Source organism: Rhynchophorus ferrugineus, unplaced genomic scaffold, assembly GCF_030347505.1.
Source record: "Rhynchophorus ferrugineus isolate W39M unplaced genomic scaffold, kcgeb_rfMv2 rfM1, whole genome shotgun sequence".
Lineage (NCBI taxonomy): Eukaryota > Metazoa > Arthropoda > Insecta > Coleoptera > Curculionidae > Rhynchophorus > Rhynchophorus ferrugineus.
Genome location: NW_027472580.1, coordinates 67,520,569 through 67,535,142, shown reverse-complemented (window position 1 = coordinate 67,535,142; position 14,574 = coordinate 67,520,569). Strand labels below are relative to the sequence as shown.

The 14,574-nt window shown below is 32.5% G+C and overlaps 1 protein-coding gene and 1 long non-coding RNA gene across 5 annotated transcripts in view; one reads left to right on the top strand and one right to left on the bottom strand.

The window, feature by feature from the left end:
• Positions 1-14,574, bottom strand: part of hob (bridge-like lipid transfer protein family member hobbit) — a 42,106-nt gene that overhangs the window by 18,073 nt on the left and 9,459 nt on the right. For all 3 annotated transcript variants that reach the window (XM_076419304.1, XM_076419312.1, XM_076419321.1), the window contains exon 18: positions 9,008-9,248. In XM_076419304.1, the coding sequence (XP_076275419.1) occupies positions 9,008-9,248 (241 nt within the window). The remainder of the gene's footprint in view (positions 1-9,007; positions 9,249-14,574) is intronic.
• On the top strand, positions 436-3,000 carry LOC143206912 (uncharacterized). 2 transcript variants are annotated; one of them, XR_013008561.1, is made up of 3 exons: positions 436-642; positions 1,948-2,081; positions 2,821-3,000. It is a non-coding gene; the product is annotated as an uncharacterized LOC143206912 (long non-coding RNA). The 2 variants fall into 2 exon arrangements; XR_013008560.1 differs by lacking the exon at positions 2,821-3,000 and having other exon boundaries at positions 444-642; positions 1,948-2,210.

The window sequence follows — 14,574 nt, the reverse complement described above, 5'->3', positions numbered from 1 at the left end:
GTCGAATCAAGAATACTTTAAATATCAAGATATATTAAAAAGTATTCACCCTACGGAAGTTGCTAAGTGAAACTTAATATACGAAATATACGAATTTTTGGCGTTAGACTAACATGATGGTATTATTTTATCTACACATATAATTCACTTAAATTGCTAATTAAATAACAAAAATAATAATAATATATAGCTTTTAATGGCACACCAGGCCTTATCCATGAAAATAAAATCGTTAATATTAATAAAAACAATTAATATCACATTAGGATTGTTACTAACAAATATGTAAGCTAATGTAATCATTTTTATTCATGCAGGCACGATATTAATGATCAAGATGGAGAGATATTATGTTTCCTGTCTAAACTAGCCCATTTAATAGCATTCCGGCGTTCAAACAAAACAATCAAATGTACCTACCGCATATTTGTAAGCGATAAATCTAACACATATATAAAGTCCTTTCCGCGTTTAAATGTATTGATCTACATAACATAATACTACATCATATTGATAACGTTGTTTCACCGAAAATACGACATTATGTCAAGTGCAAGAAAACTAATCCTCATTACTTTATTGATGATGATCTGGAATATTGAGTTCAGCAAATGTGAGGAACAAAATGAACAACATACCAGGGTAAGAATACAAAGCATCATAATGAAATGTATGTTAAAAAATTATAACACAGTACATATATATGTATAAATTTCTCAACTTTTGTTGGCTCATTAATCATTTAAATGTTTTAGTAATTTGACGTTCAGACGTTTAAAGTGTCTTTAATCTGTCAATTTATATTTCCATTTATTTAAACTAATTCATAATATTATCGTAATACGCATGATAATAATATAGTTTATAATTGTTAATAATGAATATGTAAAATATTAGCCTAACCAAGTAACTTTTAATCTAAAAAAAACAATTTTATAATGCATTATTGCTTTTTATTTTATTTTTTATTGCTGAAATTAATTTTTTGCAAATTTATTAAGTTAACACGAGCTTTATATAAAAATGTTAGGACTATCAATTAGCTCATTTTAATATACTTTTAATGTTATGAGGCTTAATGATAAATATATTTGAAACTTTCCTGCAACGAGTGTAATCTTAGAGTTTAATTTCAAAGTTTTAAAAGTGGTGATTGTGATGTCAAAGATCAACTGCTACTATTTCTTTAAATTTGAAAATAAGAAATAATGGATGGGTACTAAATGGCGAATACTGTAGTTCTGAAAGCAATTTGTAGACTAATTCGTATATTTTTGTCTTGATAATAATGCCAGCATGTCCCTGTGCATTGTCATTCCAATAATGACCTTATTCGCTGAAAAAATCGTTTTAAGACAACAAGTTTTTTAATCATATTCCCATTGAAAACCCCCGTAATTTGAATTTCTTTTTGATCTCTCGTGTTGTAATGAATCCATATTTCGCCAATGAACTAACCCCAAAAATCATTTTAATTGTGTGTTAATGCACAAGTAACACAAATTAATTTTTAAATAAAGATCTTGTACTTAAGTAATTTTATGATACCCTTGATTTACTTAATAGTTTATGACTGATAAAAATTTGGAGTGCCTAGATAGTTTGCATCAAAAATATCCTTAGAGTCAGTTCGCAATTCGACTTCGCAATATTTGATGTTTGATAATGAAGAAATCACTAACTTAATTTTGATTTTCTCTTTTAAAAAGAATTACTTTATTACCATTCAGTCAATATTAATATGGCAATTAAATAAATAATAATATAATTATAACACAAAACTAATCAACTAAAACATGTATAACAAAAATATTACATTGTAATTAAGGCGGTCCCAGACAGTTATTAACGAATGTCTAACCATTAAATATAACACCATTCTAATTGGAATTTAGGTAAAATGTCAAAATCATTCTTGAACTATGTATTATCACTGATTCTTTTCAGATATCAAGAGAGGCCTTACCTCAATTACCAGGTATACCACCAATGCCACCGCTAAATCAGGCTGATGCCATTCTGAAGGCTATGCAGGAGGCTCTAAAGCTACTTCAGAAAATTCCCAAGCCGGGAAAATAAATGTATATTAAAGCAAGAAGATGTTGAAATTATAGTTTTATATATATTATATATTCTGACCACAAATGTAATTTAATTAGTATACATTACTGTATATTTGTAATATAAGTTGTGAATGTATAGGGATCAAACACACTTTTACTTAATCAACTTTATTTCACGAATAAGAACTGGAAACATGTTGGTCCCACCCAGGCAATTATATTTAAAGGAAAGTCTAAAATATAAGCAATTGCCGCCATTTGAAAAGAAACATCGCTGTACATCTAAATGATCAGGAAACAAAAAAAAATCATATATCGATCCAAAGATATTTTAAAATGTAGCAATATTTTTAATAAAACTTTAAAATAAAGTATTAATCACTAAACTTTAAACTCAAGTTTTTGGTACTTAAGGTTTATTGAAAATAATTAAAAGATATTTAAAATGTTTAAAATATATCTTTTTTTAATTTAGAAAAATTTCGACTAACAAAAATATCGATATATCGGTCAAAAATATATCCGCCAAAAATGTCGATATTTTTTCGGCATCCTTAACTAGCCGACTACCAACGATAAGACCTAACAGATTTTCTTAAACATCGTTTAAAAAACTGTGTATTTTGTTTATTTAGTATAATATTTTACTGAAATTCTATAAGGCAATAAATTAGATCGTTACTTTAGAAATGTCTATATCATATTCGAATAATGTAAATTTCATTATGGCGATATTTATTACAAATTTACGTTTCAGGCTTCACTGAGAAAATCACAAAATTTATCATTAATGGATGATTTTATGTCAACAGCCATGGATTGGATATTCAACCTAATTGGCATTATAATGGATACTTTGGGGTCTCTAGGAATAGGAAAATGAAAACAGTACAAAGTAAATTATGCACTGTATAATATAAATTGATATTTTCTTTTATTTGCATCTTTTAATATTCCAGGGCATATGATGCTTAAGTATCTTTCTTTAATTATAATAATTAATTCATAGTAAGTCACTTGGTGGTTTAACATAACATGTAGTTTAATTTGTGAATAGCGGTAAATTAATGTTATAAGCTTTGTTGTTCAATAAGAGACAATACTATTAGTTTCGTCGTTTTATTGTTCCATAAAAATTTACTATTTTCTTATCAATGTGTAAATGTATTCACGTACACGTGTAAACTCATTTATAACGAAAACTTTTTTATTTACTCTTTACCTTTAACTAGAAAGATGGATTGGTCGTGCAAGTTAAGTTATAGTATCTATCCTTGTTATCTTCTATTTTGCCTTTACTTCGAGTGACGATAAATTATTGAAACAGGAAATATAAAATAATTCAATAAATTGTTTAAGCTTGTTTTATGAGTTTAATAATCATCAATGCAGTGACTAATAACACACTTAGATTTTGAAAGAATCGAAATAATGATATGACGTCTTCAGATATTCACACTTAGTTCAGTTCCAACCTTCTTAGGGTGAAGACGTACTTTTTCAATACGCTCCAACTCTAGTAAAACACATTTTAAAACATTTAAATGACGATTTAAATACGCATAACAGATACGACTATCCGTATCATAATGGACCAAAGTAATGTGAATACGTATTTTTCTATCGTACTAGTATGGTAATCTTAGCATCATACGTAGATTCAATACCAATATCAAAGAATCTCCAAACGCATCTAAATAAAATAGAACTATGGCTGAAAACATGGCCCATCAAGACAAATGAAACAAAATATACCCATGTAACTTTTACCCTGCCCAGTGTAAACCAGTGAATATTAATAATTGCCGATTGTATATAACTCCATATATATTGTATTGTATTGGCTTAAATTCGACATAAATCCAAATTATCATTAGATAACAAGGTATTACTGTAAACTTAGACCAATTTGGTCCTATGGAGTCCAACTATGGGGTACTACTGCAAGTTCAATATAGTCATCATTCAACACAATAACGTTCCAAAGCCTAACAATTCCAAGCCAAAAGTACTGTGTGCTTATGCTCCGTACAATGTCTTTAGTGAAGTGATACAGCATGATATCCCTTAAGAACCCATAAGGAGTGTAATTCACATTAAAAGTGTTTGTGGTAAGTACTTCAAAAGAGTGTTAGTGCATTCCAATGTGTTTGTTAATCAGCTAAATGTGCGACATGAAAGTGAAGTACGTAGACTAACACGTTTAACGCCATCGGATCTAATAAATGGAATTAATTAATAAACTTTAGAGTACGATTTAAAATAAGATACTTGACACGGTAAATCAATTAATGAAGTGACTTTCTACATGTCATGTATATAATAGTTTTCATAAGAAGTAGTTCCCAATGGGTAATAAACAGTTATTGGGCTTATTATACTGAGCAGATTGTTGAAGCACTAGGGGTAATACAGTAAATACATTACATCAAAAAAATATTGGCACTTCATTATAGTTGAAATATCAGAGCATCAAGTAAAATAAATCGTTTAAATGGTAGGTGCATTAATGGACAAATGGTTAACACATTAATCAATGAAAACACAAAGTGTGCATTGTTTGAAAAAGTCACTGAATGTAATCACTAAGTAATCACTGAATCGATCCATATGTATATTGAATTGTTAAACTAAAAAATGATAACTTCATAAAAATTGGATAATAGGTAGAGTGTAATAAAACAATTATATAATAGGTTACGCTGCTACCTATGCCATGGGTCAACAAGTCGCCATTTATTTCCCTAAAATAAAATAGTTTTAAAAATACAAAAAAAGGTTTTTTAAACCTACACGTTTCATGTTTAGCAGAGTTGGTAGGATTCCGGAGATATTATAAGCATCTTTAAAATACATTTAATTGGAATCGACTTACATATTAAGAAAAGAAAACAGTTTGACGCTGGATTGAAATAATGTAATGTAGTACAACAGAAAGTTTTGGTCATCTCCTTAGGAAGGATCTCCTTATACGGCGCTGGATATCTGGTTTTTGGTTATGTTTGATTAATATTAAACCGGCAGTATCGTTTGCGGTGCAGGTTTAATAAGTCACTATTTATTTTCGTAAAATAAAGTAGTTTTAAAGTAAAATAAAAGTCTTTGTTTTTAAACCCTACACTTTTCAAGAACTTATATTGATTAGCAACTTAATGCAGTTCATTAAATAGTTACTAAAAAATTAATTTTTTATAATTAATCTATTAGGACTTCCACAATCTGTATCTATATATAATTCCTTGGGCAATAAGTACTATCATATGATTTCCTATACTGATATAACTATCCTGACATGCCGAAGATCGCTTCAGTAAGTGATTTGCTGTACAACTTATAATCTAATTCTTATTCTAGATACTATTCTAATTCATTTTAAAGTCTATCCTAACTTATTCTAAATACTATTCTAACTTATTCCAGAGATTATTAAATCTCACTCTGTGTGTCTATTAATCAGTTCGTACGGTAGATTGAGTTTGAGCCTATGCACTAAACTGTCAGTGCGCATTTAACTGTTTGGCGAGTGCATTGGGATGCACTAATAGTCTTTCAGAGTACTTCGCACTAACACTTCGAATCACACTCGCTATGGGTTCTATAGAGATATCGCGCTGAACCAGTTTGCTGGAGACGTAATATGGGGCATCGACGATCACTCGCAACACTTTATTTTGGAACCTCTGCAGGATGGCTATGTTAGATTTGCTAGTTGTACCCCACAGTTCAATAGCATAGGCTCAAATGGGCCTAAGTATTGACTTATACAGCAAAACCTTGTTATCTAAAGATAATTTAGATTTACGCCCTATCAGCCATTACATTTGGTTTAGTTTAAGCCCAATCTGTTTGCGTTTTGTCACTATATGTTTTTCCACGTCAAAAGTCGATCAAAATGCATTCCCAGATATTTAACGTTATCCGCTTGCGGAAGTTCATCATTATTCAATTTTACCGAGGGTCAAGTTCTTCTACAAGGGTGAATGTCACATGGGTAGATTTTCTCTCATTTGTTTTGATACGCCACGTTTTCAACCAAATTCGACTTTGTTAAGATGAAGCTGGAAGTTTCTTGTGGCTGATATTGGATCCTGGTGTGATGATAAAACCGCTGTATCGTTAACATATGTTGCAACAGTAATGTTTCTTGAGGTCGGTAGGTCAGCTGTATACAACAGGTATAACAATGGGCCAAGAACACTGCTTCGCGGAACATCCGGATATATTGGGTGTAAGTCAGTGTATTCGTCACCTTGTTTCATAATAAAATGTCTGTCTCTGAGGTATGATTTCTGCAGTTGAGTGTGGGGCAAAAGCTTTTTCAATTTAACATGCAGTCCAGTATGCCACACCTTGTCGAAGGCCCAAGAAATATCGAGAAATGCAGCGGAGCAATATTTTTTATCGTTTAAGTTTTTGTTAATTTGGTTGACTGATCTCTGTATTTGTTCTGTTGTTCCGTATTTATTACGGAAGCCAAATTGATGGTCTGGAATAATATTTCTCTCCTCTGCGATTATTTAGAGTCTCTTAATGTATAGTTCTTCGAATAGTTTAGATCACAGGTAACAGGCTTATAAGACGGTAAGAGGAGACGTATTCTGATTTTTCTCAGGTTTAAGAATCATAATGATTTGAGCCACTTTCCAAGTGCTAGGAAAGTAATTAAGTCTTAGCATGGCATTAAATATGAATGTTATTAATTTGATACACTTTTCTGAGAGCTCTTTTAAGATTCCTCTAGTAATTAGGTCAAAACCAGGAACTTTTTTAGAACTGACTTCTTTATGTATTGTTTGTTTTACTTCTTTAACAGTAAATTTCTCATGTGGCAGATCCATTTGAAACGGAGTGTTAAGAAAGACAACTATGTTATTTTCTTCTGTTGCGGATATTTCAGACGGGTACGTATTAAAGAAAAGCAAAGAAAGTGGTTTTGTTTTGTTGAGAATATTTGAGTTCACTGTTATAATAACTGGTGAGTGATCAGATGATAGATCGAAGCATGAGCACGTTGCATGTTTTGATGTCAATATTTTTTGTAATATAAAAGTCTATGGTATCGGGAATTTTATTTCTATCTGACGGCCAATATGTTGACTCACCAGTAGAGATATGCTGTAAATTATGTGCCTTCATTGCTTTGACCAATTATTTGCCTTTTGGTGTTATTAATCTAGAACCTTAGAACATACATGTTTTGCATTGTAGTCTCCTCCGGCAATTAATCTATTACCCAGCGAGTTAAACAAACCGTGGTCTTGTTCTGCCTTGTTGTTATGTTTAGGGGGACAATAGATAGAACTCATTGTTAATAACCCGTGCGCTTTTTCACTGGTTACACCGGTGGCTTATAAATATTCCTCGCTGAATTTCTCTCTTTTACAGTGTTTTCACGGATAACTATAGATCTTCCTCCATGTGCTTTATCATCTGGATGTTTTGTGTGATACAGCTTCTATTTCGGAATCCGTAAATAATTTCTATTTTTGAAATGTGTTTCGGATACTATCATGTTATCAATATTATGTTCATATAAGAACATTGTAAGCTCCCTGGGATGTTGCTCGAGTCCATTAGCATTCCAGACAGCTATTTTGTATTTGCTGTAATGGCTATCAGTCATTAGGCTAGCTTGGTAACGAGGACGGCGAGTAAATTCATCATTGTACTTATTTGCTCTATAAATTTACCATCATTTCCTCTAATTTACTAATATTACTTATAGGTTCAGTGATGATTGGCGTTGTCTGCGTATTAGGTTGGGTCTGACTGTTGGTTACTGCGTGTGCGTATGATATATGAGGATGTTGTATTCCATATAATTTGCAGGATGGTCACGTTGACGCATTTTACTTTATCATCACATGTTTTGCGCGTGCAATCACGCATGCTCTCCTGCATATTTTACACATCTATATAACACATCTATATGGTTCATATTTAATGACATTGTGGTCCAAATACTTAATATCGTTAACATGTTTATTATTTTCCTTTGGCATCAAATTAATACAAAACATTGGCAGTGTCTCCTTTGTTACATGATGTTTAATATTGTGTATATTTACAACTTCCTGGCCTTGTTCAGCTAGGGCTGTTTTAATTTGTTTGAATCTGTGGCGTGATGTAGTCCTTTTATGACGAATTTAAATGTTTTTTTGGACTTTGGTCGAAAAGTATGATATTGCGTATTTCTATTGTCCAGTTCTCTTATTTACACTTTGAAGGTGTCAAAAATTTGAATCTTCATTGTTTCAGATCCGATTATTTTTATTGTATAATTATTACATATTGTCTTGAGCAAGTCATGCAGATGTTTAACAACATCTACCTTATATATTATTACTGGGGGTGCTCTGGGAATTGTTTTTGGTTGATTTTCTTTGTTGCTCTGGTTTTCTTCTATCTCTTCTGTCAGGGCACCGAAACTGTTGTAAGTTTGGATGGGTTTTTGAGGCCAATAATCGCTGATTTTCGTTTGTTTTTGGACGACTTGTTCTTCCGGACTTCTCAAGCATTATTGGCAGTTGAACGTTAGTTCGAAGAGCGGTTAATAATTGATTCAATTAATACATCGACAGAAAGATATTGTGGATTAGCCATTATGTATTGAAATTAACCGTGCAGACCACTTAATAGTTATTAAATGTTAATTTAAATTTTTAAGTTTACGTGCTTCATATTTTACTCGCTCGATTTACCGTTTCGAAATAAGAAAGAGAATTCCTAAAAGGTAGAACCTTGCTTATAAAAAATAAATAAATTTTAAATTTCACGTTTAACGATAACTATCAAAAAAAATATGCCCAATGATGCTAACTCAAATAAATAAGTACCTCTGGGGTTTTTATAGTAATATAAGAAGAAAAAATAGATTATCCAGTTCACACTGTTTATTAAAGCGAACATTAAAAAATTGTAAAAATGTATGACATGATACTAACCTCTACTTGGGGCAAGTTGTTCAGCGCATGTTAGTTCACCACAAAGGTACATCTTTTTGATGTCCAATAAAGGCTGTGGGAAATCCCTTAGTTGGAATTTCCACTCCTCACAGCGCAAACTGATTAATCTGGTCCAGAACGTAGAAAAATTCATGTTTTCCTCTGGCCACGGACTATCTGGGTCCATTTTTCTTATGGTGTGTATGTTGGGGATGTCTAGATGTTCTGGGCGCATAAGGACCTAAAATAAATGTTTAATATAAAATTTACTATATTTAATAGCCTGGAATCAATATTACACACTAAATATCAATCTATATAAATACAATATTAGTGTTTGAAACAAAATCACAAAACTCCGAAAACTGGTTGATTGTTTTGAAATCTCAACACAAAGTTGCATTCATGGCTTAAGCGTATTTTAAAATGTATCAACATACTTTCTTTAATATGTAATTAGATATTGTTAAAAATTACAAGTATAATGGAGATACAAGTTTCTGGACTAAGTAGCAAATATTATACTCGGAATGAACTTAAAATAACTACACTTTCCAATAATAGGTGACACGAAATGATTTGGAAAAATGAAGGCTTATTATTTTTATCATTAATACATTGTAGATATTACACAAGATGCATTTGTACATTACGGTAATACAGTTAACGTCAAAAAACTAACTATTGTAATATAAAAATAATTTACTTCATATGCATGAGGAGTTTCAGTCACCATCATCACAATCGTGGCCCAGGGCTAATCCTTATAACTGTGGAGTTTTGATTTTGGCAAGGAATGCTTCTATGCACATGGATATTAATATGCTAAGACAAGACTTCCTCTTTAAGAATATTGCGTGCATATGTGTGTGAGATCTGACCTAGTTGCATAAGGCTAAATTTCATATCTAATATGTACTACAAAAACATGATATTAAGTTTCCTTTGTCACAAAAACATAATATTGATATTCCGCTGAACTAAAAGTCCGTTTTTATTGTGCATTTAAAGTAAAACATATAATCATTTAATAGTAGTAATTAATTTAAAATGATAAAGGACAACAGTTGGTTTTTCAGTATGTGTCATTTCGTCGAAGTGTGAACAAACAAATTTTTATGTACATTAAAAATGTAACAATTTGTACCGAGTAAATCGCATTTGGATTCGTTGTTGGGGGACTTGTTTATTTGGCGGCTGAAGGTCATCGAATGCTGTGTCAAACTTAACCATGCTCCATCGATTTTAACATGTAAATACTGGTTTCGACGTTTTAAAAGTGGTGACTTTGGATACTTCTGATTACGAGTAAAGACATAACAACGTTATTCTTCGACATGGCAACGCTCGACCACATGTTGCAAAACTGGTGAAATTATACTTTGAAACATTAAACTGGAAAATGCTATCCCACCCGCTGTATTCTCTAGACTTTGTTTCTTCGGATTACTACTTGTTCCGACATATGAGTCTTGACCAGTCTGAGCAGTGCTTCACTGCTTATGAAAATACCAAAAAAAAATGGGTCGATTCGATAGCCTCAAAAGATCCATCATTCTCCCAAAATGTAATCTGTAAGTTGCCTGAAAGATGGGAAAAAGTAGCGATTATCGATGGACAATGCAGATTTTCACAATAAAGCCTCAAATTAAAAAGAAAATCTTTGCAACTAATGTATAGGCCTAATAGATAAATTTAAAGGTGTCTATTTTCATTAATTTATAAAATAAAATATCCAGTAATATGGCGTGTTATTCCTTCAACATTTTATTTAATTATTAAATTAGTTATTTACTTGATCAACATAATTGTTATGTACTTAATAGTTTGTACAATTTCTATTAGTGTCGTATTTTATCGAAATTGATAATTGTTTTTGGAGCCAATTGGAGCCGAATTGGCAAACCATACATGCCTGTCTATGTATGCTAACATGATTTTAGTTGCAGTCAGATGTCTCTATAAATATTAATATTGCATATTGTAGAAATTAGTTTAGGCGTTTAATGTATTATGTGTTTGATGTTTATTTGTGTCAAGTTTATATATATCAGATTTATATATATATATATATATATATATATATATATATATATATATATATATATATATATATGCGGTGTATGAAATCACCAAATTGGAAAATAATATTATTAAATGCGAACCACCACATATAAAAAGAATTATACCACAATGCACAAGGTGTTAAGCGCACGGGCACACAAAGACTTACTGTCGCAAATCATATAGATGCGTAAAATGTGCAGGAGAACACAAAACAGGAGATTGTACTCGTAAAGATCGATAGAAAAAGTGAAATGTGCTAACTGTGACGGAAGTCATCCAGCGAACTACAAGGGTTGCGCAGTTCACAAGCAACTACAACAGAAACTATATACTGCCTTAAGGGAAAAAAGGCATCAACAGCAACAAAAACAATCCACACCTACCAGTCTACCCACCAGACCAAGTCAACCAAACATAACTTATGCCCAAACGGTTGAAAATGGTTCAGCACAAAATCGAGAGACGACATCTTAACCTACTGAAACTAGCCACATCTCTAGATTAGAAAAATTGATGGGCAAACTAATGGATCAAATGAGAACGATGTTTGGTCTGTTAAATATATGACTTGTCTCGATACAAGAGCCAGTATAGGAAGGAGGAAGAAAAGTTAGTAGAGGGCGCTGGGACTTAAAGTTTCTCTTTTGTTCTAAGGCCATAAGTGGTGTATTAATTCCGTCCCGTCCCGAATCATAAGTGATTCGTAAAAGGTTATGGGCCCAGAATTCTCGGTGTAAATGAGAAGTAGTAGGGTGACGACGGAGAGTGCAGGGGAATGGAGATTAGGAAAAATTTTTAGTTCGATATAGTATATATATAATTATATATACACGAAGGAGAGGAACAAGATGGCTGTATGCAACAGACGAAAATTAATTTCGGGGCACTAGAGCACTCAAAGATCAATGACCATCAGAAGGAACACCAGAAAACTAGAAAAATGTGATCTTGAGTTATCAGTAAGAAGGAAGAAAATATTGTAATCAATGTAGTAAATAGTGGTGCAGTGGTTAAGAGTTTGGAAGGTCAATCACGTGTATAATATACAAGGATCAGTGAAGCACTAGTAAACTGTAACATGAGATCCAACAGAATTATCAGTAGGATAGAAGGAAACATTGTAATCAACGAAGTAATTAAGAGTTTAGAAAATCAACCACGTGTATAATTTACAACGAACAGGGAAACACTAGTAAACGAGTAACATGGGGTCCAACATAATTATCGGTAGGATAAAGAAAACATTGTAATCAATGTAACAATTAGTAATGGAGAAGAGTTTAGAAAATAAACCATGTGTAAGTTGCAAGGACCAGAGAAGTATTGGAAACTAGGAACAAGGGGTTGAACAGAATTACAGGTAGAATGAAAAGCTATTGAACCCAATGAAGAAGCGTTTAGTTAGAAAGCATTAGAATTTTCATATAAATATCAATACAATTGGGATTTAAGAAGATGGATAAACGTTGTTCTGTGTGCGTAGAAGCTAAAACAACCAGGAGTCTTTCTTTCTTTCTGCAAGGAGACGAGAACAAGTGCAATAGAAGAGTTAATTCATTCGGATATTTATAGGCTAACAAACCCAATATTTGAATTGAATTGAATTTGAGGAAGATATTTATAATAGGATGGATAGAAAATACTAGATGATTTGTCTCATTTTACCAGAGTAAAAATCCTTAAGACAGAAAATGAAGCTGAAGAGAATTTCAAACAATACATTAATGAATTAGAAAGACAGTACGGAGTAAAGCTATTTTGTAGGAAACAGGGGATTCATTTAGAATATAGCAATAGCCCACTCACCGCAAAGTAATGGAAAGGCGGAAAGATTAAATAGGACCTTATTAAATATGATTAGAACAAAAATACTTGAGTCAGGGATTCCAAAATATCTCTGGGGAGAAGCACTTAAATGTTCTGCATACGAACTAAATAGGAGACCAACCGCAGCATTACCAAGAGGAAAAACACCATCAGGAATGTGGAACCGGCGAAATGATCTAAATAAACTTAGAATCTTTGGATGCCGAGCATGGTACACTATCTTACCAAAATGCAACAAGCTAGACCCAAGAGCAGGAAAAGCCGTGATGGTGGGCTATACAGGAGGAGGATAGTCATAAAGTCGCGAGACGCAAGGTTTGATGAAAGTACATTATATAAGACGTGCATAGAAAATTCCAAAGAAGAATCTGTGAGTAAACCGAGGCAGCCAGTTTTGCAAGAGGAAGAAAACAAGAATTTGAGTGATGACGAAGAAAGCATTAAAGAGCAGACAACAGACAGTGATGACGAACCTGATGAAAATGAATCTATCTTGCCTAAATTGGAGGAAACTAGTTCAGGAAGAAAAACCTCGAGACCAAGGAAACTAGACGACTATGAGCTATATGTCGCCTATTGTCTGCTCACTTCAACGGAAGAAACACCAACTACATTTAATGAGGCTTATGAAAAAGAAGAATGGGAGAAGCAATAAATAATGAAATAAAATCACATGAAAGATTAAGAACATGGAGCCCGACCGAGTTGCCAGAAGGAAGTAAAGCCATTGAAACAAAGTGGCTATTCAAGCTAAAAGACAATGATACAAAAAAGGCAAGATTAGTAGCTAAAGGATTCCAAGTACCATTTAGTGGTGAAGAGTTCGGTTATGCTCCAGTGTGCAGGCTACAAACAATAAGAATTTTAATATCAGTATCTATTCAAAAGGACTGGTTGATAGATACAGCAAATAGACGTTCCAACAGCATTCTTAAATGGTACAATAGATAAGGACATATATATAAAGAAACCAGAGGGCCTAGATACAGAAACAAAGTATTTCAAGTTAAATCGAGCATTGTATGGTTTGAGAAATGAACCTAAATGTTGAAACACTAAATTTAATGAGGTAATGAACAAGCTGAAGTTTAAAGATCTGAGTATGACTATTGTCTGTACTCTAAAGATAATGTTCATCTTGTTGTATTTGTTGATGATGCCCTAATAACAGGACCTGAATATCAAACAGCAAACTTGATGCAACATCTGTATGAAATATTTAAAATTAGAAAGATAACCGAAGTTAAACGATTTCTCGGAATGGAAATGGACAAGACCACCGATTGACTGAAGATACACCAAAAAGGCATCATTCAACGATTATTAAATGAATACAACATGCAAGACGGTAAAACAATAGCTACACCAATGGAAGTCAACTTTCATGTTGATGAAAGTGAAGAAGTTATCAAAGATGTACCGTTTAGAAGATTAGTATGCAGCCTCATGTATATATCTTTGGTTACAAGACCGGATATTGCATACAGTGTTTCGTATTTAAGTAGATTTTTAGATAGACCAATAAAAGGAGCATGGAAAGCTGCAAAAAGGGTAGTACGATACCTCAGTGGTACAAAAGACCATGGATTGTTATATAGTAAGGGCAACAGTGGATTACAAGGTATGAGCGACGCAGATTGGGGAGGTGATCGTACAACAAAGAAGAGTGTTAG